Source organism: Epinephelus fuscoguttatus, linkage group LG8, assembly GCF_011397635.1.
Source record: "Epinephelus fuscoguttatus linkage group LG8, E.fuscoguttatus.final_Chr_v1".
NCBI lineage: Eukaryota > Metazoa > Chordata > Actinopteri > Perciformes > Serranidae > Epinephelus > Epinephelus fuscoguttatus.
Genome location: NC_064759.1, coordinates 22,635,405 through 22,659,344, shown reverse-complemented (window position 1 = coordinate 22,659,344; position 23,940 = coordinate 22,635,405). Strand labels below are relative to the sequence as shown.

Below are 23,940 nucleotides of genomic sequence, written 5' to 3'. Positions count from 1 at the left end.
GACTTAAATATTTTCTCGCTAAAAAATAGTAAGTCATGAAATTGTGGGGTCATGATAAAATCTCGTCTTGCTTGAAATCAATATGTATCAACTTGTACGTACAAAGTCAGCTATACTCCAATGCTATTATATTTGTCTGTTGGTAAAGATTCAGAGTACCTTTTATGTGTGGTACTGTTATCCAAGGCACAAATTCAACTGAAGACAAAAGCAGAGTTTCACTGTTGTATCCTTACATACCGTGTGAGGTAAAAGGGAAATCTGCGAGCACGTGATATACTTTTGTAGAATATTTTTCCAACATAGTGACAGTGTTTGTGTCACACACTACCTGTAGCCTCAGCTGATGAAGAATCGTGCATCAAGTGCAAAACTAGCAGCTATCGGTGTGTTAGTTTTTGTCTGCTGCAGTAGATCTGTTTTCTGTGCTTAATGCCAAATACTGTGCACCTTTAATGTGGAGGAACAATGTTGTCTTATTTTATTACAGTGCATTTTCAAATAACTTTTAATGTACTATTGTGCCCCAGTGCATGCAGTGTGTTTTCGTTCTTGTTCTTTAGACCTCTTAATGTGTGTTCATGATTTGTAGTGCATTACTGAAAATAAAAAAAGCACACCCCAGAACCTCTGTTCGGCAGGTTACAGGGTGTCAGTCAAATATTTTATGTCCTTATGGCTTTTTTTGGGAACACTAAAACTCCCCACCAGCAGCAGCAGCAGCAGCAGCACCGACCAGTGACCTGTAACGTTCACATAAAAACAAAAAGCTACTTTCAGTTTATGCAGTAGCATCCACATCCTAACCTTTGCCAGGTCTTGCATTAGTTGTTGTGAGAGGAAAGTGCGTGTGTGTATGTGTAGCTCTCCAGCCCGAAGGCAGAGGTATAAATAAAGTCACAGTGCAGCTGGAATCTGGATGCATTCATTCCACTGCAGTGTACAAAGCAGATGGAGACACAAATGACCTAAAAAAAAAACAAACAAAAAAAAAAAACGGGGGGAGAGCAGTGAACAGAGACACAATCTTGCCACTGATCCAGGAAATACATTATGACCTTCTCACTAACATTTTTTCCTCTTAAAATCATTTAACATAACAGCCCTGTCACACACATATACACAAACTTCCTTGAATGAATTGCCTTTCCTTGCCACTGTTTACATCCAGCAAACGCAGCCTATACAGATTTATTTTAAATAATAAACACATTTTTCAAAAGGGGTAGGAACTTAATATACACAAAAATTAAATGTATACTGCAGTGATGCAAAGTAAAAACGGTTCAAAACAGTCTGTAGCTGCTGGGCCTTGTGCGGCGACTGCAATGCTAATATGACACTCAGCACAGCCTTGCTTTGATATTTTCATCCCAGTGTGTATCTTCTCATTCAAATTCCTCTTTAAAATTCCCCACTTCCCTTCAGCTCAGCGAGCAAACACTCGTTGGTAGCCACCAGGGACCTGCGGCACATACACAGACACAAATCACAAGCAACTGACAAAGTAGGGCTGATTTAGGTGTGACAACAGCCTTGTTGTGGGTGTGTGAATAGAGTGCTGCAGGAATGAGTCCTCAAACCCGGAAATGAGTTAGCAGTAGCACTCCCAGTTCCCTCATCTCAGAGTCAGTGGGTTTTTTGAATAGGTTTTGGTGAGATGGTGAAATAAGGTCTGTAGTTAACACAAGCTTGAAGACGAACTATGCCCAGTGGAAGTGGGCTGCAGAGGCTTCACAGGCAGATCAACTACCAGGCTGCTTAAAGAAATGGGAACTCGAGGCCAAGCCCAACATCAGGCCATCAAAGCCCTCTCTGGTGGGCTAAAGGGTCAAGCCAGTGGCTATGGATTATGAGGAAAGATACCACTTGGGTCCCAAAATATCACTAACAACAGCAGGGCTTGAGGGAGTAAAAGCAGAGCAGGGCACACCTGGGAAGCTAGGTGATGCTGATGAGCCCTCTGGAGGTGTTGTGGGCCTATCACTGAAACACCAGTGAAGGAGGGTATACACCTGATGACCCCAATTAAACTTTTACCCTCCCTAAACTTCAAAATGAGGGAGTAGGGGGAGGTAGAGTGTAAGGCCGAGTACGGCCAGGGAGAGTTCAGTCCGCACAGACAACTCTCCTTCCCTCTGCTCCTTCTTACTTTTCTATCTACCTTTGCTTTTTCCTACTTTTCTATCCATTTAACCTTTACCCTTTGGTTCCCACTCAGAAACCCCCAGGCGGCACCATTACTCACACTCATAGTCTCAAGTATGTGCATAAAGGTATGGTAACATTTAGTCCTAAACTGAACTGCAGGATTTTCAGAAGGAAATGTTTGGACTCATGCAGAAGTAATCCCTCTCGACCATCACTTATGACCCACTAAAAGTGTGTGGTGGTGTATATTTCAGCAGAGATTCTGCCCTCTGCCTGTATTTTATTATTTTCTGTTTATTTTCTGTGCTCGGGATATTTGTAGGCATGTACCCCCACAGCGGCCAGGTGAGGTCGGGGCTTTATAAAAATGTAGTGACCAGGTGCCAGACTGTAATCAGCAGGCAGTCAAGAGAAATAGTGCTGAAAAAATGCAAATAGAGTAAGATGAAACGCTAAACGAGAATTAATCTGGGGTTGGCTTTTACTTTTACTTTCTGGCAAGCAGATTTACAAACAGTAACCAACAATCCTGCATAGTATACCTTTAAGAGATTTTCATTTTTTGTTCTGTAACATATTCCTCAGTAAATACCCTGCTCATAAATTTTGAATCCATAACGCGTTTTTAAAAAGGTGGTTGCTAACAAGTGGCGACTACAGAACGTCATTAAGCCGAACACAGCTTTACAGCCTCATTGTGGTAGCGACGTTGAAGTCGTGACCTTAATAAAGTTAATTTATAGCCTAACATTAGCTTTTTACTTATGATGATTGCATTTGCACTTTAAAAAAAACCCATAAATGTGGTGTTCAGTTGTGAAGATTAACTTGCTTACCAAATCATGTAAGTATCATAAACTTTTGTTTGCCACAGAGATCCCCTACAATAATCCAAAAATCCAACAGAAAAATGCCACTGGCTTTTTGTCAACAGAACCAAGGTAACTTCTGGGTTGGCCAACAAATAAACGTCATCCCTGCAGCACTCTATACACCAAGTGTCAGCACTATGCCAGATGCATCTTCTTACCTGTGGCTTTCTTGAAGCATATTTGTCAAATCCTTGACTTTCTCAGCCTCCTTGACTTTCTCCCTCAACCCCTCGATCTCTTTTCTCAGCTCCTCCACTTCTGTCTGAGCCTCTAAGGATGTGCAAAAACAAAGTGTGAGAGTTTGTAAGGAAAACAGTGAAAGTGATAACTCCTTTGTGTCACCTACTGGCATTTACACCCACCTTTAATCTGAGTAATGGGTGAACTTTTCATCATAGACTTGAGATACTGACGTTCTAACTTGATGAGCTGTCTCTGTAGAGCAACATTTTCCTCCAAGACAGTCCTCAACTGCTCGTTCAGTTTGCCCTGTGTCACAGGAGAGACCACAAATACAGTTTGCTCTTTAGAGCCTCAACGATTAGCTGATTAATCAATAATCTATTGAAAGAAAATTAATTGCCAACTATTTTGATAATCGATTAATTTGTCAAGCAAAAATGTCAGACATTTGCTAATTCAAGCTTTTTAAATTTGCTGCTTTTCTTTGTCATTTATGACAATAAATGAAGAGTCTTTGGGTTTTTGGACGGTTGGTTGGACAAAAGAAGCAAACTGAAGATGTCACTTTAGGTTCTGGGATGTGATGAGCATTTTTTTTTTTTTTTTTTTACAATTTTTGACATTTTATAGACTAAATAATAAATTGATTTATTGTGAAAACAATTGGCAAATTAGTCGATAGTCGATCCACTCACAACTGCACTGCAAGCCTCCTCCAGCTGAGCAGAGAGGTTACGGACTTCAGTCTTGTGTGCTTCCTCTCGTACAGCCGTTTCAAAGTTCAGTGCATCAGTTTCCTGTCTTAAGGTCCTGACCTCAGCCTCTCGACTGGAAATATCATTTTCCATCATAGACAGGATCTGGACCGCCTGAGCTAGAGCCAAAAATAGAAGTTATGAGAAGATGGTCATTATCTTCAGGCTCCTGTAATCAGATACCATATTCCCCAAACCAAGCTCCCAAACTCACACAGGAAGTTGTTGTTATGATGCAGTGATCTCTCCCCAGTCCAGTGTTTGTCCACGAGGTTGAGGAGCATCTCCAGAGGTTTCCTATAACTACCCTGGGAGGTGAGATAAGAAAAAGAAAACAACCTCAAATATGATTTTTACAAGTACAAAGGATAACTTTATAACAATTCAGTATGTGTTCACTTCTCACCCTTTTTTTCTTTTCCCCTTGCTGCTGCAGGCTGGAGCCCCTTTCTGTCTTGTTGAAGCTAGAATAGGTCAGTCTGGGAGGATGTAGGATGGGGTTGGAGGGGTCTGACAAATTCAAACCAGGACGACGTGGACTGGGAGGCCGGATATTAACTAATGAATGGCTATGACTTTGATCTGTAAAATTTTGAAAACACACATTCAACATGGCAACAAGGGGGAATTTTGTATTTGTGGGTGTGTTTAACTTCTGACAAACTGTTTTATTAAGTACAGACATTTTATTCTTACCAGGATGGGGGGTATAATGTCCTCTGGCTGCATGTCTGGTTTGTTTGGGGAACTCCTTTTGCTTTTGTTTTCCAGGCACAGATCTGTGTTTCTCTACATAGGGGCCAAAGGACACCTTTGGTCTTTCTGTAACTTTAAATGAGGTACAGCTTCTTTTATGAGATGGTTCTCTCACGTGTGGCACTTTGGACTCTGTGTTATCTGGTCAAATTACAAATGACATAATAAATCACTGATATTAATTGACCTCCAATGTTCATGTTTAAAAATGAAAATAAGAATGAATTAATAATTAATTGAAATATTAAAGAATTGGCTTCTGTCTCCCCCTAGTGGTAGTTTTTTTCAACAATTGAAAAGGGGACAAGAACTGGGATGATTTTTTGCCTTTATCTAGCTATTTAACTAAACTTATTTTTTGATTAATCTTTTACGGATCATGATTTCTTTAAACCTCATAAAAGTGGAGCTGCAGTATGGAAAATTACCATTGAAACACAAAGTCTTACGTCCATCATATCAACTGTTGCAGTCTCTAACTTTCTAATAAACCACTATCTATCTCTAATTCACTCTCTGTACAGAGAGCTGCAAAACTTACCATAATTTGTGGAAGGATACCTGAGGATGGACTTTGCTGTTTCCTAAAAGAACAGAGCACATGCTTTATGTATGAGAATGTAAATGCACTACTGATAATATTCTTTGACCAGCAGTGAAATAAAAAGCACCTGTTTTGGAGTAGAACTCCTCTGTTCTGAAAAATCTTTTGATTTGTCCTCTTTGGGCTCTAAGACAGGAAACAGTTTGAAAACAAAACATGAATACAACTGTTTTGGTTTTTATTTTAGAATTAGCTTTTGAACGTTAACATCTTACCTTCTGCCTCCTTGTGAACTGTCTCCGACTTTGACTCACTTTGGCCTCCATGACTTGTGGCAACAAAATTCAACACAATGTCATCAGTGTCAGTCCGAAGAGAGAGCCTCCTGGTTAAGCGGTCCACTAAAGCCAGTCTCTGAGCGCTGCTTCTGGGAACAACAAGCAAGACGGTGAAGAATACAACTCAAGTAAGTCATAAAAAGGAACTTATTTTGATAAAGTAACTTTAAGTTGGTGTTTTTGTCATATGAGACTTAAAAACATTTGTCCTTTAAAACACACTGATACGTATGTGGCTGCTTTATTCATGATCATACATCCTCCATCTAATGGGCAAACTTCATACAAACATTCCCAAAGCTCCTTTGTGCTTCGTCACACTATTCTAGACCCAACAAGCCTCAACAAGCCCCAAAATCAGTTTGGTGTGTGTCCCACGCTCTCAAAATCATTAGTAAACCGAGTACTACTACACACCTACACTCAACCATCTGACTATCAGTGTACCTTTTGTCAGCAACCTGATTCAAAGATGCGCTCTTCTGCTTAGGTAGAAGGTCAGAGGAGAACTGCATTATGGCAGCTTTGCGCTCAGTGTCTCTGACTTGACAGCCATCTAGAAAGCAATAGAGGACAAACAGTTATGCTGAAAACTCACATGAGATGAGATTAGCACAGTCTGAGCGACATGGCTATATCTTACCTAACTTGCGTAGGTTAGGCATGGCATGCACCAGACAAAGGCGGTATTGTGGGTAACTTTTGGTCAGAGGGTTGAGCCTGAGGTCCAGCTCTCTCAAAGCTGGCAACTCATACAGCACTTTTAGCTCTTCAAGGGAGGGTATGCAGTTATAGTACAGGATCAACCTCTCCAGCTTTTGCAAATGTTGAACCCCCTGTGGAGGAAACAGATTTTAAAAGGGGTCAGACAACAGTGAATATCAGATTATAGCCTATGTTCAGAACAACGTATAACACAAAGGAAACAAAAGGGAATAGCTATAAGTGGATACCTGGATGTTAAGTGGTTATCCTTTTTCAGTCAGTCCCATAACTGTAACATTTTATTTTTATTTTTATTTTATATTTTTATTTTATTCATACAAACATGTTTACAGCTTAAGACATGATCCAGAGTTTGAACCTACTTCAACGGAGACAAGCGCATTGCAGGAGAGATCCAGAGACTTCAGACGGACAAAGTTATTAAGTGCATTTCCCAGATGTTTAATCTTCTCCTCATACGTCCCCGGGAGGCTCAGTGAGCGGACATCACCTGTGTCAAAATAATAACATGTGAGAATGACATAATAACATAATATAATATATATATAACGTAATAACAATGAGACTGCACTGTATTATTTGCTCCAGGTGCTATGGTTTGCAGCAGGTGACAGTTATTGCTGGTAGCTATGTTAGCTGTTGTTAGCTTAGCCGCAGATGCTAAAGCTTGGGAAAGTAACTAGCTACAATTGTTTTACACAACAAAAGCTGGACGGCTTGACCCGTAATGTTAGCTGGTATTTATGACTACATAACGTATGTTTTAGCGTGTGATAATATTACCGAGACAGGGATGTTTTAATTGTAATCTCTCCCGTATCCATTGCTCTGTTATAGTTGTCAAACACTCCGCCGCCATACTTTTCGAACTTTTGCTGCCTTCAGGTACTGTCGGAAAAGTTATAACGCCTTCCTCTTAAACTCTGTTTTAGATTACTTTGCATAATAACAACGGTTATTTTTCCTACAAAAATCCCGTCCAGCACACCGCTAGATATGATTCTCTACCATCGCCTTTAATTCATATACCTTGATAAGGCGGTCGTGCAGATGTAAATGGGTTGTAATTACAGCTTTCTGTTTTTTATTAGTAACTACTAATACTCACTACTAAATACTCATAGAGCCAGTCTCATTCAAAAACAAGCGAAACCGCTTTAGACAATAATAATACATAAGAAGCAAAACTCAAGTGATTCACGGAGCAAACGTTGGCTAGTAAAGTGTTGGCCTGGTACAGTGGCTGTTGGCAAAGTGGCAAATTTACGAGTAACTTTGAAAGCATCTTCTGGAGCCTGCGCACTTTCCATATCCGGACGTGTCACGTGTCAAAACAAACGTGCACGTGTCCCTGTCCAAACTTTTGTTCTCTGTGTGTATCAGGCTTTTTAAGATACCGTACGACATTCAGATATGTGTTACGGTTGCAGTAGTTAACTTTGGACACGTTCATTAAAAGCAACGTGCCCTGTTGCCGTTAGTAACGGTCGCGTTACCGTTACCTGAGTGTCACTCAGAATCAATGGCGTCCTGTTCAGCAGAGTGGATAACATCTTGTTCCAACATCATTTTGTCTGCCACAGCATTGCACTCTTCTTACAGACTCTTTAAGGTAGGTGTCAGTCAGTGTAGTGCCAGTGTAGGTGATGTTACAACTTGCTAACTTTAACTTTTTGGGCTGAAACCATAAGTCGATTAATCAATTAGTTTAGTCCATCTACTGAAAAAGAATCCATAGCTTTGACCTGCTTCCAGCTTCCCAAATGTGAGGATGTTCTTACCTTTTCTTGACTTAAATAATAATGATTTTTATTTTTGCAAACTGAGCTAGTATTTGGGAAAAACAAGCAGTTTCAATATGTGTAATGGTCATTTTTTATAATTGTTCTCTGACATTTTATTGACCATTTAATCTATTTATTAAGAACTAAGTCACTTGATACTAACTTGCCATATCTATTTGTAGTACAAAATGAATGGATGTATTCAGGACAGTCCAGGGCTGAGATCTCTGTTACTTTTACCCAGGAAATGGATTAATAAATTTGTGTGTATGATTTCTGACTTTGTGATTGTGCCAATTCCTGCTTTCACTTGTCTCTACAGGATCACAGGGCTCCTTCAGTTGGCCTGTTCGCGCTCGGTCTCTCTGCAGCACTCTCCATCTTGAATCCCTCCAGCTCGTACCTCACCTCTCTCCAGAGAGAAGCACAGTGGGCTGGCGAGGTCCTGGCCCCAGCACTGGTGTCTTTTGACTTCCTGTGGCTCAGTGAAGACCACAACACGGCACATATTCTCTTGTGTGGCTCCTGTCTGATGCTGGGACTGTGTGACTGGCTCTCAGCAGATGCTCTCCCGCTGATGACACGCTGCCTCAGTTTGTCTTCCCTGTCCTGCTGCCTGACTGTGTGTCTGTTCACTGGTAATGGTTTAGGGGCCTTTGGCGGTGTGGCCCTCAGCCTCCCGTTGCTTGTGGCTCCGAGGGGGGAAGCAAACACTTTTGTTCCACTGATTGCTGCAGCTGATACTGAGGAACTCACTACGTGGCTTTTAAAGGGATCCATGTCTGTTGGCTGCTGGGCCTCCACACAGGCCCTCAGCAAGTTCCTGTTGGATGTGACTGACCGATGTAACATAGGCATTTAAATTAGTAGAGATCTGTATGATAAGTCAGACTCTGTTAATGGACTATCTTGTGGTGGGGAGTTACAAAATGGACCTATGCAAAAAATTAAAGTGCCTAACTTAAAAGCATTTTAAGACATTTATAAGCTGAGTTGCATTAACTTTATTACCATTGTTAGGAACTGGCCTTGATGAGCTCATAGTGCAACAGAACAGACAACAACATACTAATAATAAAACCATATTATATTTAAGAACATAATAAAATACACGAAGTATCATTTAACTTGTAATGTAATGCATGTAATCTAGGTGTCTACTAGTGCTGAAGAAATTGATCAATCTTCAGAAATAAATGGCAATAATTGTCAAAAGTAGAGCAATTATTAATCATTTAGCAAAATGCCACAAAATGTCTGACTCCAGCTTCTCAAATTTGAGGATTTGCTACTTTTCTCTTTGTTAACAACATTATAAATGAAATATCACTGGGTTTAAAGGCTCAACCCAAAATTAAAAATAAATATTTTTCCTCTTACGTGTAGTGTTATTTATCAGTTTAGATTTCTGTGATGTGACTTGCAGAGTGTTGGCGATATCAGCGGTAGAGATGTCTGTCTTCTCTCCAATGTAAGTGTCTAGGTGACACTTGGCTTGTGGAGCTCAAAGTGCCACATAAATACATTTGAAAAACTCAACAGCAATGTCTCTTTCCAGAAATTAAAACCCGGTTACTCAAGATAATCCACAGACCTTGTTGTGAGCAGTTTCATGAAGGATCTATTTTCTGTCTGATGAACTACATTTGTGAACCGTGTCATGGTGCAAAAGGAAGCGTGCATCTGCTGCTAGCTCACCTAGTACCACTGAGCTAGCTAACATTACAGCTCAGCCGAGGAGGACGCCATTAATGTTTACATCTCGTGCTGTCATGGGCCCAACCCTCTCGTCCATGAGTAGATGCACTCTTCCTTCTGCACAGCGATTCGGTTGGCAGGTGTAGTTTGGTAGAAAGAAAATAGTTCCTACATGAAACTGCTCAAAATAAGGTCTGTGGATTATCTTGAGTAACTGGGACATGATTTCCAGAAAGAGACATTGCTGTTGAGTTGTTGTTGTTGTTTGTTTTTTTGGCACTTTAAGCAACTCAAGCCGAATGCCATCTAGGTCCATTACATTCAAGAGAAGGCAGACATCTCTATGGCCGATATCTTTAACTCTCAGCAACTCACACCAAAACAATTTAGATTGATAAATAGCACAAAATATGTATTTTTGATTTTGGGGTGAACTGTCCCTTTAAGACTGTTAAGACAAGACAAGCAATTTAAAGACTTTACCCTGGGCTCTGGGAAATAACAGGCATTTTAAGCTATTTTCTGATGTCTTACAGATTAAAATAATAACTGATAGATCTAGAAAAAAATTGATAGATTAATCAGAAATAAAAAATATATATAATCAGTTTAAGCACTTGCTTCTAAATTGGAGGCCACATGCACTTAAGTGTAACATGATTTTTACATGTATCATGATAAAATACAGGAATTTATTATTGACAGAATAGTTCAGGCTGAGATATATGGAAAAATGATGCTGCTTTTCATACTATATATACCACACTTTGTGTTTAAAAGTGATGAACCAATTTGCATGGTAATAGAAAGTCTATCCAAAGCTGGAATTACAAAGTATTCAGAAATCTGATTTAGTAATGCCTTTGCACTTCCAATTAAGTTTCACATTTGGGCTTTTTGCTGTAATTTACAGTGTCTGCTGAGCATAGACCTTGGCTGAACTTAATATGAACCCAATTTGAATAAAAACACAGATACTACTGAACAAACTCATTTGCATGGTAGTACGTGACCACAGTTTTCAAACAATAGCCCATGGTGGCATTTTGCATCCCTGCGGTGCAGCAAGAACCATTTTCAGCTCTGCTGACATTTATTATGCTGCTCAATTTGAATGTGATGCAGCTGACATGTGGGCGTTTTAATTTCCTGTGGCACAGGCTGTATTTGCTCTCAGGCCACTGACACCCTCTGCACATCTTTGCTCACAGCTTTAGTGTTGTAGATTCCAAAAACATCCAGCTGCCTCAGAGACTGGGTCCTGTTTGTTCTGCAGCCTCAGCAGAACCCCTGTTTAAATATCTGCATTGGTCTCAGCTCTTGACCCTGCTCTTACCTCATATGCCTTTTTGATACTTATTGATGCACTTTTTTTTTTTTTTTTTTTTAAACTACTTCCTGGGTTTTTAGTGGCTGTCGTGGTAACAGCAATGACCTCATCTGTTTAACTCACAGTCACTTACATTAGGTCTGTATAATTTTGTTTGTCGACACTGTTGTCCTTGCAAGATATTAATATTCTTACAGAGATTTTTAGTGGACACTGCAGATTCTCTCTCAGGATTTCAGAGTTGTGAGCAGCAGCTGCCTCAGCGGTTTTACTGCAGTGTAGTAAAACGAATGTGTGGCTGTGTTCCTGTCTGTGGGACAATGCCTTTGTCAGACCTCAGGGCACAGGTGACCAGGGCCATTTTTAAAGGTTGTCAGTAATGTCATGCACATTTGTGTTTGGAGTACCAAATTGTGCTGCCTGTGCTTTTTTGTAATGATTCATCACTCAGTTAATGTATTTTTTGGCATTGTGGAAGTGTTTTACAAATGTCACATGTATTTATGTTTATTCTTTTATTTAATTGCTTTTTTTAAAAAAAAAAACCCAAAATGTTAATATTTACTAAAGGAAGAAGTGGTCATAACTTGAATAAATTACTTAAACCTTTATCAGCAAATCTCCAGTTATATACCTTTACGTTGCATATCAAATATATCTTGGCTCATGTTCAGTTGTTGTCCATGCATCACTGCTGTGCATCTTAGCATTTGCAACATCTAACCCCAGTTTCTGGTCCATATGAGCACCTGGAACTTGGCACATCTCATCCACCTTTTTCTCCATTCTGTGATATCAGCATCCACCTCCCTCCAGCTCAATCAGTCTCCATATCAACTCTGTCACTTCACCACTGCAGCGGATTCAGGAAACTACACTGAGCATGCTCGCTGCAGATGCAGCCTGTAGATGGAGCAAAGTGGAGAGGAGGAGAAAGAGGAGGAGAGAGAACGGCAGAGAGGGAGTCACACAGGAGCTGCACGCAGCACTGGGATGCTGCTGCAGCTTTGAGAACAAGGGCTGCATGGGAAGATTTGTCATTGGCAGCACAGATGGGAGTGTGGAAGGGGAATACAAATGACCTGGATGTCAGATTGTCATCATCAGAGAGGAACAGATATGTGATAAGGTAAAAAAAGATTTCATGATGCATGATTGAATGGGGTGATGGTTAAAATATAAAACAAAAAATAGTGTCTGGAGAAGTCCTGATGTATGGACACCAGCTTTTACATTCATGCATCCTTTGATTATAGTCAGGACTTGTGTGTTACAGTTATGTCAGGGCAAGTAATATAATTTTGTCTGCTTTTCTGCTGCATGATAGAGATATGATTCTTGGGTGAATCTCATTTACAGGGACTCTCGGACAGCGTAGAGATGTACGCCTTCTACTCCCTTTTAGTCTACATCTTCTACACTGTCTTCAAGAAGGAGGAGGAGGAAGCCTTGGAGGGGGCGTGTGGATCTTCCTCAGACGTATGTCTAGCCACATCATGTCCAGCCTCGGGGGTCCTCTGTCAGGAGAAGAACATTTTTTGTGTGAAACATGCATGCATCATTTATCACCTGACAGCACAAAGAGACTCAGTAATTTGGCCAATAGAAATTGATGTTGCATTTGTTCTGCTTTTGTGTGCATTTCTTTGTATGCAATGTGTAAATATTGTGCCTGTGCATTAGAGTCTGACCCTAATGTATGTTGCTATGATCAGGAGCCAAGACCTGTTTCCATGGAAACAGGGAGCAGGAGGAGAGATGGCCACACCTCCAAAATGGGAAAAAAGGCTTGTGTTCAGCTTAGTGAATCCAGTGAGTGCTCAAGTAGTGTTTATTTATAGTCCAATGTAAAGGCTGTCTTATGGTATAGTGGAATGATACAACATTTATGATATGGATAGTTTCATACTTAAAACATTCCTTTACTCTTTAAAGTGCATGTGATTTGTTGTCACCTAGGCAGTAGCAGTGACAGTGATGAAATGTCCCAGAGTGACGAAGGTGAGGAAGATGGCCCTGACATCCCAGCATGCACCCCTCTGGCTGCTTTCCTGTCTTTCAAGCAGGAGGCTGAGAAGAGGAGGGCCTCACAGGTCCAGCTGGAAACAACCGGAAAGGTAGCGAAACTGTGTCATCACCTTGACTGAGCTGCTCACCTGATGCAGGAACATAAAGTATCAGTTCCCTAAATAGAAGCCTCTGCAGTGTTAAAACTTTGTATGCCTGCATCTGTACTGCCCAGTTGACAGAGTCTCCCCTGGTGGCGGTGATGTCCCACTTGCTGAGTTTTCTGGAGCAGTACTCCCACTTCCAGCAGCTGCAGCAGCAGGCCGACCAGTACCGGGTCCAGCTGAAGAGGCACCGCGTCCAGCACCGCCGCCAGATGAAGGCCCTGCGAGCATCCTACCGCCAGCGCCTCAGGGACAAGAACAGCATCATCAGCAGCCTGGAGGAGGCCATCAGCCAGCAACAGACCCCCAGTCCACTGAGCGAGGGTGAGGGAGAAAGGGAATGGGGGAGGAGAGAGGAAAGAAGGGATAGGGGGAGGGTGAAATTAAGGTGCAAGAGGGAATGGGTTTGCATTTCCATTTTGTGGGTAGGAGGATTATGAAAAATAAAAAGAGGTTGGGGTCAAGTGGGTGTTTCAATGACCACACACAGAGGCAGATTGGCTGGTGTGAAAAGAGAAGCAGGAAATGGCACAGAAGGCTAAAGATAGATTTAAATCGATAAGGTTGGATGAGATCATTTGATGGATTAGGAGGACAATGAATAAATAAATCTTAATAGGTTTATATCCACTGAGTTATGTGATGTAGATGAGAATGTTTTATGCTTTCTTTTACAGTTGTGGAAATCCAGTAATCTTCCATTACCGTATAAAAATGTGAGCAGGATTTGAGAGGCAGTCATCAATTCTTTAGACAGTGTCTTACTGAGTTCGCTTCAGTGCCCTATGATGTGTTTTTTCCAATGTTAGCTCCCCCAGGATGAGATTTTTTTTTAACCAGAGACACACTGAACATCTTTTAATAGAAGTATATAGTCATCAGCAGAGCAGCAGACTGATTAGATTAGCCAGACTTACACTTGCCGCTGCCATTGACCTCAAATCTTCAGATGATGGTATCTGTTGTGTTTCAGATTTGACCAGATGGTTCTTGACTTGGTCCTCTGTGCAGACAGGTTGCCGCACCATCTGTCTTACATCACTTTTCTATGCATATGTACAGCATGTTAACATGTGCATGCATCTGTAGACAGATCAGGCTCCTGTCCTTAGGCTGACACATACAGCCTCAGAGAAATACGCCAATACCTATGATAATGTATGTGATGACCACGTTGGGTTATATGGATTCAGAGTGCAGAGCAGAGGACCTCATGCACACTGACTCTCATTAGTCGCAGGACAAAGATACATGATTCTGTAGTGAGGGTCTTTGGTACTTAGATAGTGACTCTCCGGCTTTCTGTTGTGAATAAATCATGGCCGAGAGTGCTGTTTTATTCCCTGCAAATGCACTTACAAGGTCTTGCACATGCAAGGCGCCACGTGTACTTGTGTTGGACTAAAAATAGCCCAGGGTCTATGTCCCAGTGTTACAAGGCTGTTTGGTTTGTTTACTGTGATGCAACGTGCAGTCCTAAGTGGACGAGTGATGCTCTGCCTGTGTTTCCACCACTCTGTTCTGTGTTTCATTCAAATGAATTGCTGGTGCTCCATTCATCAAGTATGTAACGGGAAATCTCACTTTTTTAAAATCTTTTTTTTTTTCTAAATTGAGAGGAAACCCATTTTCTTCATTATTTCAAGCTGCTGTTTCAATATTTACAAAGCTTCTCAGTACTTCTGCAGGCCATAACAGCTTAAAGACTCACATTTCTTGCAAGCACGTTGCATCTAACAGCCCTGCTGAACAGCTGTAACCTCTGCTCCATGCTTTTTTTCCCTTCCTGGCAACACCACCTCTCCCTGCACCATTGTGACACAGCAGACCTGACATGGTGTGTTGACAGAATTAGCATAAGGCCCTGCAAAGAAAATTAGAGGTGACAGATCCTGATTAATCATTGAGGAGGAAGAAAGTGATTAAAATGCTGTTGGGCATGCTGCTCAGGTCCCTGATGAACAATAGAGGAGTTTTAGCAGGTTGTTGCTTCCTATAAATCTTCTCTGTGCTCCAGGCTGCACGTGAAGATGCAGTAATCCTATACAGGTCTGTAAGGTTGCCTGGGAGACTTGAGAGTGGAAACACGGCAAGGATAATGTTAACTTAACTGCAATGCACTACATTGTGTGTGAAAGAGCTTTAAGTGCATACTAAATGTCCATTAATATTAAATACATGCAAGCATTGAAGCATACTGTGGAAATTAGTCATAACTGAAAACCTATAGAAAACAGGTCAGAGGAAGTTCAGAGTATATTGGCTGGTGCTGTTTGTGGGTGGAATATGGTTAGGTTATCTTTGCTGTTAGATATGCCTTTAGTATTCAGGCTGACGATGATGATGATGATGATGATGATGGAGAGGCTGATATTTATGTCTTCCAGGTGAGTCCAGCAGTGATGCAGGGGCACAAGCCGGGATTCACCATCTGGTTGAGTCTCTGTACGGTCTGCAGGGTGAGAGGAGTAAGCTGAGGGGAGAGCTCCGTCTGCTACACTCACAGCTGGAGCAGAAGGACAAGGACAGACACTCACGTATACAGGCCTTTCAACAGCAGGTAGGCAGCTGCATGCGAGTTAAATCCGTAGGTGGGACCAAGGCATTGTTTGCAAGCCAGAAGTAAAGATCTTAATTCCCACGTCAAGTCCTAATGCACTCTTCACCAAATGTAATGCCATTTTAACAACAGTGTAATAATGTATTCAATTTACAAAAATCATGATTGCTTTCTAAAATGTGTATTTATTTGCTAAAATAAGTTTGTTGGAAATTGTTGTGTCTCTGTCTTGAATTTTTCACCTGCACATTTTTGCATACTGCAATTTGTTTTCGTTGACTGCCTTATAGTTTTTGTATGCAAACTTGATTTGATGCTCTCAGATTGTTTCAAACAAAGTGGATCTGGGGAATTAAGTGTAACCTTGCCAGGAATAATTAATGTCAATGTTAGCTGACTCAGGAAATGAATTGATTTTGGCACACTTTTTTAATGGTGTAAATTTTAATCTTTTGGCTTTGAGGAAGGCATTAAGTATTTTCAAGTCAGAAGGCTCAAGTACAAGGGAGGTCATGAGTCATTGGTGTTGAAGTCCATTTTGAGATGCAAGTCTTTTTTGAGTTTGTCAAGTCAAGTTAAGTCTGAATTCATCAAATTTGTCCAAGTCATGTGACTCGAGTCTACACCTCTGGTTAAATCCCAAGTGCTTTAACCATTTCTACCTGAAATCCATAAATAATTGATAAAAATAGTGTTCAAATGTATATTTCATTACAAAATCTCTTTTGCATTTTTTCTATACCCATAAGAAGAATTGTGAAGACAGTATTACATGCCTATCTTCATAAAAATGAAGCATGAATAAATCAATTTCACATTATGCTACTAATAACGGAATAATATAGGCAGTCAAACATATATATTAAAAAAATCTTTCCTCTATTTAACTTGTGATTTCTTGCACAGATCGATGAGCTGAAGAGTTGCATAGAGGAGCGCGAGGAGGAGCTGTCAAGATTGAGAACAGCCACTGTAAGTGGTGTACTATTGATTTAATCAAGTGTCAAGTCTTTGTCACTTTCCACGTCATCACCAAAGCTGCCACAGCTGCCCACGCACACAACGGTCAGCATGCCTTGATTAACACTTTAATTACAAATCCACCATGAAGAAACACTTGTCTACAAGGATTTATGTGAGGAAATCACATTGCAAAGAATTCTTGTTTTGATGCATCTCTCATTGTTATGCTGATCCTCATGTTTCCCTTCCTCAGGGGGCCACAGACTCAGAGAAGCGGGTTCTGTGTCTGTCAGCAGAGAACGAGAGTCTGAAGCAGAACCTGAGCGTTACACAAGGCCTCCTGCAGCAGCTGTCAGCCATCCCCTCCCAGTCCAGCACCATGCTCATCAAGGTGAGATGCACAAACACATCTGGAAGCTCTCTGACCTTGCTACCAAGGCAGACATCGTTGACTTCAAACAAAAATACTTCTTAACTGACTTTGTTTTATGTTCTCTGCTAGGAGAATGAAAACCTCCGCAGCAGAGTGCAGCAGTTGGAGATGTCCCTACAACATCGTGCTGAGCAGCTGTCTCAGCTGGAGCGACAGAGCGAACAAAGCGAGTGGAGGAGGGGAGAGGAGCTGAGGAAACGAGAGGACCGGGTGAGGGAGCTGCAGCTGGAGCTGGACAAAGAGAGAGGCAAGGAGCCAGTGGTGAAGGTAAATCTTCTAACAAACAAAATTGCAACAAATATAGATTTTTACATATATATTTTTTGTGTTATTAGAGTAGATGCCCCTAATCCGATGTTTTATTTCTCAGTATGTCACCCAGACGGTGGAGGTGGAATCACCGGCCACATTAAAGCAGCTGACCAAAGCCAGGCAGAGGAATGAACTGCTGTCTGACAAGCTGTCCAATCAGAATGAGCGGTGCAAACAGCTGGAGGAACACATCAGGAAGTCCGATGAACACAGCTGTAATCTGCAGCACAAGGTCAGAAACAGTAGCCACAGACTTCACCCTTAATTAGTCTGGCGTTAATCTTTCATATCCACTTTTAAGTATAAAGTCACAGATTAAACCGATGTTAACATCCAGTATCTGTGTTTTTTAGAAGTAAATACACTAGTTTTTGAACATGTCCCAGGCAACAACAAGTTGAACATATATTATAAAGTGGGCTCTCACAATAGTGCTCCATAATAATGCATCAGTACACATATTATTGCTGTTGGCTGCTGGCCAGTAGAAGTTAAGGAAACTGGCAACAAATCCCAGATGGTCCTCCAGATGCCACCAACTCTGATTCAGAAGTTGAAGAGACAGAATCGAAAAGTCCAGAGGGTTAAATAAAGCACTCGCTGTTTAGAGAACAGATGATCAAAGAGGAGAAAAAACAAAGGCAGAAAAAGGAAGCTTCCACTTTGCTATGAGAAATTCACACCCAGGATCAATTTCATTGACAGATGAACTCATTACAGAGCTGAGCCTGCACAGATTGGACCAGTCCACCTGACAGATTGACAAATTGCTGCGCTGAACCTCTTACAGATTGCAGCGTATGAGCGAGAAATCAGTACACTGAGAGAGGAGCTGCTGAAAGAGATCGGCCACTTGGAGGAGAGGAAGGAAGAGGCTGTGAAGGCTGCAGCCACCTGCTCGGCCGAGCACTTTCAGAGCCTGCAGGACCAATTCTTCTGTGAGTCACAACAAATAAACCCGCAAAGACAGAGATCATGTTTCCCAAAATGCTAAACTACTCCTTTAATATACATTTATTGAGACAAAATTTAAAGATGGGTTTCTGTTTATGTCAGGCTTGCAGAAGCGTCTGACAGCACTCCCTCCAACTTTACGCTCCATGAAGACAGACTACGCCAGTCTGAGGAGCCAAGTTCGTAACTTCTCAGACTTTTATAGTGCAGCAATCAGTGATGCAAAAAAACAGGTACGTACGTGACATGACAACATGACTCAGTCCCCTGTACTTCAGGGGTGATAAACCTTACCAAACTGAGAAGCCTAGTAAAATAATTTTTGCTGTCTCTTGTCAGATTTCAGCAGCTATCACCGAGATGTCTGAAGCCAACAAAGATCTCCTGGAGAAATATAGGAAGGAGGTCGCACTGCGCAGGAAGTACCACGAGCAGCTGGTGGAGCTTAAAGGTATGCAAAGATGACGAAATAAAATCCACTGCAGAAAATAAAATCTGTGTCATTAACTGGGCCCTCTGTTTTAGGCAACATCCGCGTGCTGTGTCGTGTGAAGCCTGTGCTGAAGGAGGACCAGCGTGAGGAGGGCCAGTCTGTGGTGGTGACAACGGACCCCAACAACGAGTCCTCGCTCAACGTGCTGAACAAAGGAAAGGGTCGCATCTTTGAACTGGACAAGGTCTTCCACCCTCAGGCCACACAGGAAGAGGTGTGAAAATGAACAGCATATGCAGGAAATGCACATAAATGTTCAACAACTCTAATATTTTGTTTGGTTTCTTCAGGTCTTTCAGGAAATTGAGCCTCTTGTGACGTCCTGCATCGATGGCTACCATGTCTGCATATTTGCATATGGACAGACTGGCTCTGGAAAAACATACACCATGGAGGTACACTGATTATACAGCATTGTTGTCGCTAAAGTATGGACGCCCATTTCTGCCAGTGTGATGAAAAAAAACAGATCCTGTAAGTCAGTATAATGAGAAGCTTTCTCGGAAATAATGACTTGGTATCTTTATTTTGAGGTATTAAGTCAGAATTCTTGAATGACTTTGAATGAATTTTAATGACTGAAGGCCCAGACACACCAAACCAACATCAAAGAGCTAGTAACGACAAAGGCCAACTGTTGCACGACCTCATGTTTCTTTTGTCTCAGCCAAAAAGTTGTGCTTGAACACACTCCAAAACTACAGCTAACAGCCAACTAGCATGTACGCCTGCATGAGAGGAAATAATTCCCCATACCAGCAGGTGGTGATAGTGTGCATTTGTCATTCAAGAAGGAAAACTGGAAGACTGATAGGAGGGCTTCAAGATGTTAGTTAGCCAGTTAGCACATTAAAAACATAACACAATGTTGGAAGAACAAAGGATTTGTACGGTGTGCAAGGGAACAGTAGCACCATTACAAACGCCTCTACTAAAGAGCTCAATGGCTAAAAAAAGGACAGTAAGGACAGAAAGACAACCCCACCCACCTGTCAACCCAGGAACCAACAGAGAAAGCGAGACCACTCAAAGGAAATCTAATAGACAAGAAAGAAGAATAAATGAATGAATAAGTAAATAAATAAAGAACAAAAATAATAATAAAAAAATGTATATTAAAAAAAATGAAACAGGAAAAAATGACAAGTTAATTGGCTTGTGATAGTAGTAGGGGAATATAGCATGTTTCATGGCAAAGAGGTGTACAGTTGATCCTTAAATAAAACAACCGATTTTCTCCAGTTGTAAATTACATATAACATCCTTGATCCAATGTCCATATGCTGGAGATGAACAGTCACATCCATTTACACAGGATGAGCCTTTTGGCCACAAGTGAGCAGAAAGAGACAATATCCACTTGGGCTGTACTTAAGTTAACATCTAGAGGAGTTACTCCAGATATGGGGCAACCAGCTGTCCAAACATTGTTGAAAAATTCTTGAATATTAAATCTCAGAAATGAAATAGTTTCGGAAGTGACTAAGAAAAAAAATCATACTTAATATAACACGTAACACAGATTTTTTTTCCATCACACTGGTGCAAATGGGCTTCCATTCCAAAAAAATGATGATCTACAATGTAGGCTGCAGGCTAAGCATCATTTGCTTTTCAGGGCAGTGTGGAAAACCCAGGCATCAACCAACGAGCCCTGAAACATCTCTTCAGTGAGATCGAGGAAAGGAAGGACATGTGGTCTTACACAGTCACCGTCAGCTCTGTGGAGATCTACAACGAGGTGCTAAGGTACAGTAGGCTCCACTTTTCTTTGGATGTCCTTTTAGCCTGCTAAATATTACACCTACTTACAGCTACTTATTCTTTTGTTGTTGTTTTGTTTCTCAGAGACCTGCTGAGTAAGGACGGAGAGAAACTGGACATTAAGATTAACCCGGACGGAACAGGACAGCTGCATGTGCCGGGCCTCAGGGTCATCGAAGTTAAGAGCTTTCAGCACATCAAGAAGGTGACACAGTGTGTTTTAAATAACCCATATTGATAGTGAATTACCATCCGTTTATGAGAATAAATCATTAAATCTATGTTTGTTTCCCTTTTATTCAAGATTTTAGCTACAGCCCGAAGGAATAGGATCACCTTTGGCACTCAGATGAACCAGCACAGCTCCCGCTCCCATGCTCTGCTCTGCATCACTGTTCAGGGCACTGACCTCGCCACCGGATCCAAAACCACCGGTCAGTCTCACATGCATTTTACCTTCTAGAGGCAGTCTCCCTATTAATATTTGATATAAATCTAAATCAGATTTGGCATTACTCTTTGACTCCCTCTCTGTTTTATTAAAGCTGAGTGCATCTGCATAATGCTGAATCAAAAACAATTTCCCAAGGGATGTCTGCAGCTTTCAAGCAGAAGAAAGGCTGAGAATGGGAGCAAAGAGAAAAAGCTTCTGATCAGGATTCACTCAGACACATGTGGGTCCAGGGATGACCATCTTCTTTGTCTCATTCTTTCCTTTGAATTAAATTGTTTTTTCCTCAGGCAAGTTGAACCTGGTGGACCTGGCCGGCTCAGAGAGGGTATGGAAATCTGGTGCAGAGGGAGAGAGGCTGAAAGAGGCCCAGAATATCAACCGCTCCCTGCTGTCACTGGGGGATGTAATTCAGGCACTGAGAGCTCGGCAGACTCATATCCCTTTCAGGAACTCCCGCCTTACATACTTATTACAAGACTCCCTGGGCAAAGGCAGCAAGACTGTCATGGTGGTGCAGGTGAGATTACTGCCTCAAATCTATCCATTTTCAGCCACAGAGATATGACAAACTCGCAGTTAATTACATTTAAGTCTTGGCTGATGCTTGTTGTGTCTTTTTAACTGTTTCTACTGAAGGTGTCTGCGCTGGAGAGTAACGTGGGAGAGACTTTGTGCTCACTGAAGTTTGCCCAGAGGGTGTGCAAGGTAGAGCTGGGTCCTGCAGCCAGGAAGATTGAATCTGGAGGTGGACAGTGCGACTGAATCAGCCACCTCCTGTTCCCAGTGACTACCAGGAAGCCATGAATGCACCAGTCAGATTATAAACCCACCCTACCAACCAATCATAACGCTACAATATCAATAAGAATCAACAGCAATCCTGCTCAAGGGCTAAATCTGTGGAGGTCTGTGTGGCACCTGAATACCAGCCTTTGACTGGAGGTTAGGTATTGAGGCCTCCTCTTTGCCATTTTCTGCTTCTGACAAGTAACAACCCTTTATTATGAGCTAATCTGCATGCAGGAGTATTTATTCTTTCACTCTGAGTGCCAAAACAACCTGTGACTCCACCACAGTCCACCACCATCTGATGCTTCCTCAAATTACAATATCTCCTTTTATCAAATACCAAAATCCAGGATTTATCGTATCAGCTTTTCTTGCTGATCTTTGCAGGATTTAAAACAGCATCATGTTCAAAGCAGTTTCAGAGCCACATTATCAACACCTCCATTTTTGCAGTATTAATCATGTTGCTATAAATGTCTGTAGTTTGTGAGCTTCATCTCCAACGTTGTATATTTTTAAAGATTGTAGTGTGTAGGAGGATGTTTTGTAGTTGAAGTATGGGCTATTAACCATTTCAATGGCACTTAACGTCACATAGTGTAGTTTTTGTGGATTTCAGAAGAGCAGTGATTGAATGCTTTGTTTCTCTTTAGTCTTGATTATTTGCCTTTTGAGGACAGAGGAAAGCTGAAGGGAGCAGGTGGCCTTTTATCAAGAGTGGTAATAAAATGAACTGTGCAATATCCTCCTCACTGAGGAGACAGTGTGGGCCTAGGTAGACAGAACATGCACTTTATTGTGAACGAATAGGAGCATTTCAGTTCAGAACAGGTATTTAGGTGCTCGCAATAGATATCACCAGTGAATGTCATACCAAAAACAGTTTATTGTTATCTGTCTGTCATTGTTCCTCTATTTATCACCCATTGGATCAACATGATTCAATAGTAGCAAGACATTAATGTTGAAGTAACTATCATGAATTTTCAGATCATTTTCTGAATAAATATGATGTATTTAAAAAGCGTCTTTTTATCTTTGGATGCTCAGCGACTAAACAATTAAAAAATAATCACGCCATATAAATGCAATACTATCCCTTCAACATCTCTGGATTAATGAGGTCGTTTTGGGGCAATTTGGCAAACTTCTTTATGGAAATATATTTCCATTTTAAATTACTTTATTTTGAATTAAGTATTTTATGATTTTTTTTAGTATAAGCTTGACACAGTAATTTTCCACAAAATGTGCCATATTGCAATATATATTAATATCAAGGTACAGAGTCACATACACTGATCAGCCACGACATTAAAACCACTGACAGGTGCAGTGAATAACATTGATCATCTTATTACAATTCAATGTTCTGCTGGGAAACTTTGGGCCCTGGCATTCATGTGGATGCCACATGGCATGCACCACACACCCAAACACCGTTACAGACCAAGTACTCGTCATTATGGCAACGGCAGTCCCCGATGGCCATGGCCCACCAGCAGGACAATGCATCATGCCACACCACAAAATATGCTCAGGAATGGCCCGAGGAATGTCATAAAGAGCTCAAGGTGTCAGCCTGGCCTCAAAATTCTCCAGATCCTAATCTTGTGCTGGGACCCAACTTTATCCACTGCCAGACGCTCCAGGACACGCCCCAGAGGTCCTGTGTTCATGTCTCAACAGATGAGAGCCATATCTGATCCAAGGAGGCCCCACTGTGGATTAAGGGTACCTCTTGGGTACCAAGCCGTCCCACAGCTTCTCAATCAGATTGGGATCTGGGGAAATTCGAGGCCAGGTTGGCTGCTTGAGCACTAAATATCCATGAGAGGGTGTCCTTGGACTGCAACATATATTTGGGTGGGTTGTACATGTCAAATGCCAGGACTCATTGACTGATAGGT

The 23,940-nt window shown here is 41.4% G+C and overlaps 3 protein-coding genes across 7 annotated transcripts; 2 read left to right on the top strand and 1 right to left on the bottom strand.

The window, feature by feature from the left end:
• Window positions 1–51: 51 nt before the first annotated feature.
• Window positions 52–7,208, bottom strand: cep72 (centrosomal protein 72). 5 transcript variants are annotated; one of them, XM_049584021.1, is made up of 14 exons: window positions 7,109–7,208; window positions 6,688–6,815; window positions 6,243–6,435; window positions 6,047–6,155; window positions 5,537–5,688; window positions 5,389–5,447; window positions 5,259–5,301; window positions 4,658–4,858; window positions 4,368–4,543; window positions 4,176–4,269; window positions 3,902–4,080; window positions 3,386–3,512; window positions 3,182–3,293; window positions 52–1,465 (listed from the first exon to the last, which is right to left on the bottom strand). In XM_049584021.1, exons 1-14 carry the CDS (start codon window positions 7,182–7,184, stop codon window positions 1,405–1,407), a joined length of 1,710 nt encoding a protein of 569 aa, XP_049439978.1. In that variant the 5' UTR covers window positions 7,185–7,208; the 3' UTR covers window positions 52–1,404. The 5 variants fall into 5 exon arrangements, with proteins under 5 accessions (XP_049439978.1, XP_049439974.1, XP_049439977.1 ...); XM_049584017.1 differs by having other exon boundaries at window positions 52–743; window positions 7,109–7,195; XM_049584020.1 differs by having other exon boundaries at window positions 4,658–4,750; window positions 7,109–7,195.
• Window positions 7,209–7,651: 443 nt separating this feature from the next.
• On the top strand, window positions 7,652–9,918 carry LOC125893286 (uncharacterized). Its single transcript, XM_049583865.1, has 2 exons — window positions 7,652–7,937; window positions 8,432–9,918. Exons 1-2 carry the CDS (start codon window positions 7,848–7,850, stop codon window positions 8,969–8,971), a joined length of 630 nt encoding a protein of 209 aa, XP_049439822.1. The 5' UTR covers window positions 7,652–7,847; the 3' UTR covers window positions 8,972–9,918.
• Window positions 9,919–12,050: 2,132 nt separating this feature from the next.
• Window positions 12,051–23,873, top strand: si:ch211-257p13.3 (kinesin-like protein KIFC3). Its single transcript, XM_049584382.1, has 20 exons — window positions 12,051–12,266; window positions 12,497–12,616; window positions 12,853–12,949; window positions 13,097–13,254; window positions 13,380–13,632; window positions 15,696–15,868; window positions 16,775–16,840; window positions 17,085–17,222; window positions 17,334–17,531; window positions 17,635–17,808; window positions 18,367–18,514; window positions 18,633–18,763; window positions 18,870–18,981; window positions 19,056–19,237; window positions 19,314–19,418; window positions 20,642–20,772; window positions 20,872–20,992; window positions 21,092–21,221; window positions 21,529–21,758; window positions 21,878–23,873. The coding sequence occupies exons 2-20, from the start codon at window positions 12,518–12,520 to the stop codon at window positions 22,001–22,003; spliced, it is 2,772 nt and encodes a 923-aa protein (XP_049440339.1). The 5' UTR covers window positions 12,051–12,266; window positions 12,497–12,517; the 3' UTR covers window positions 22,004–23,873.
• The last annotated feature ends 67 nt before the right edge of the window (window positions 23,874–23,940 follow it).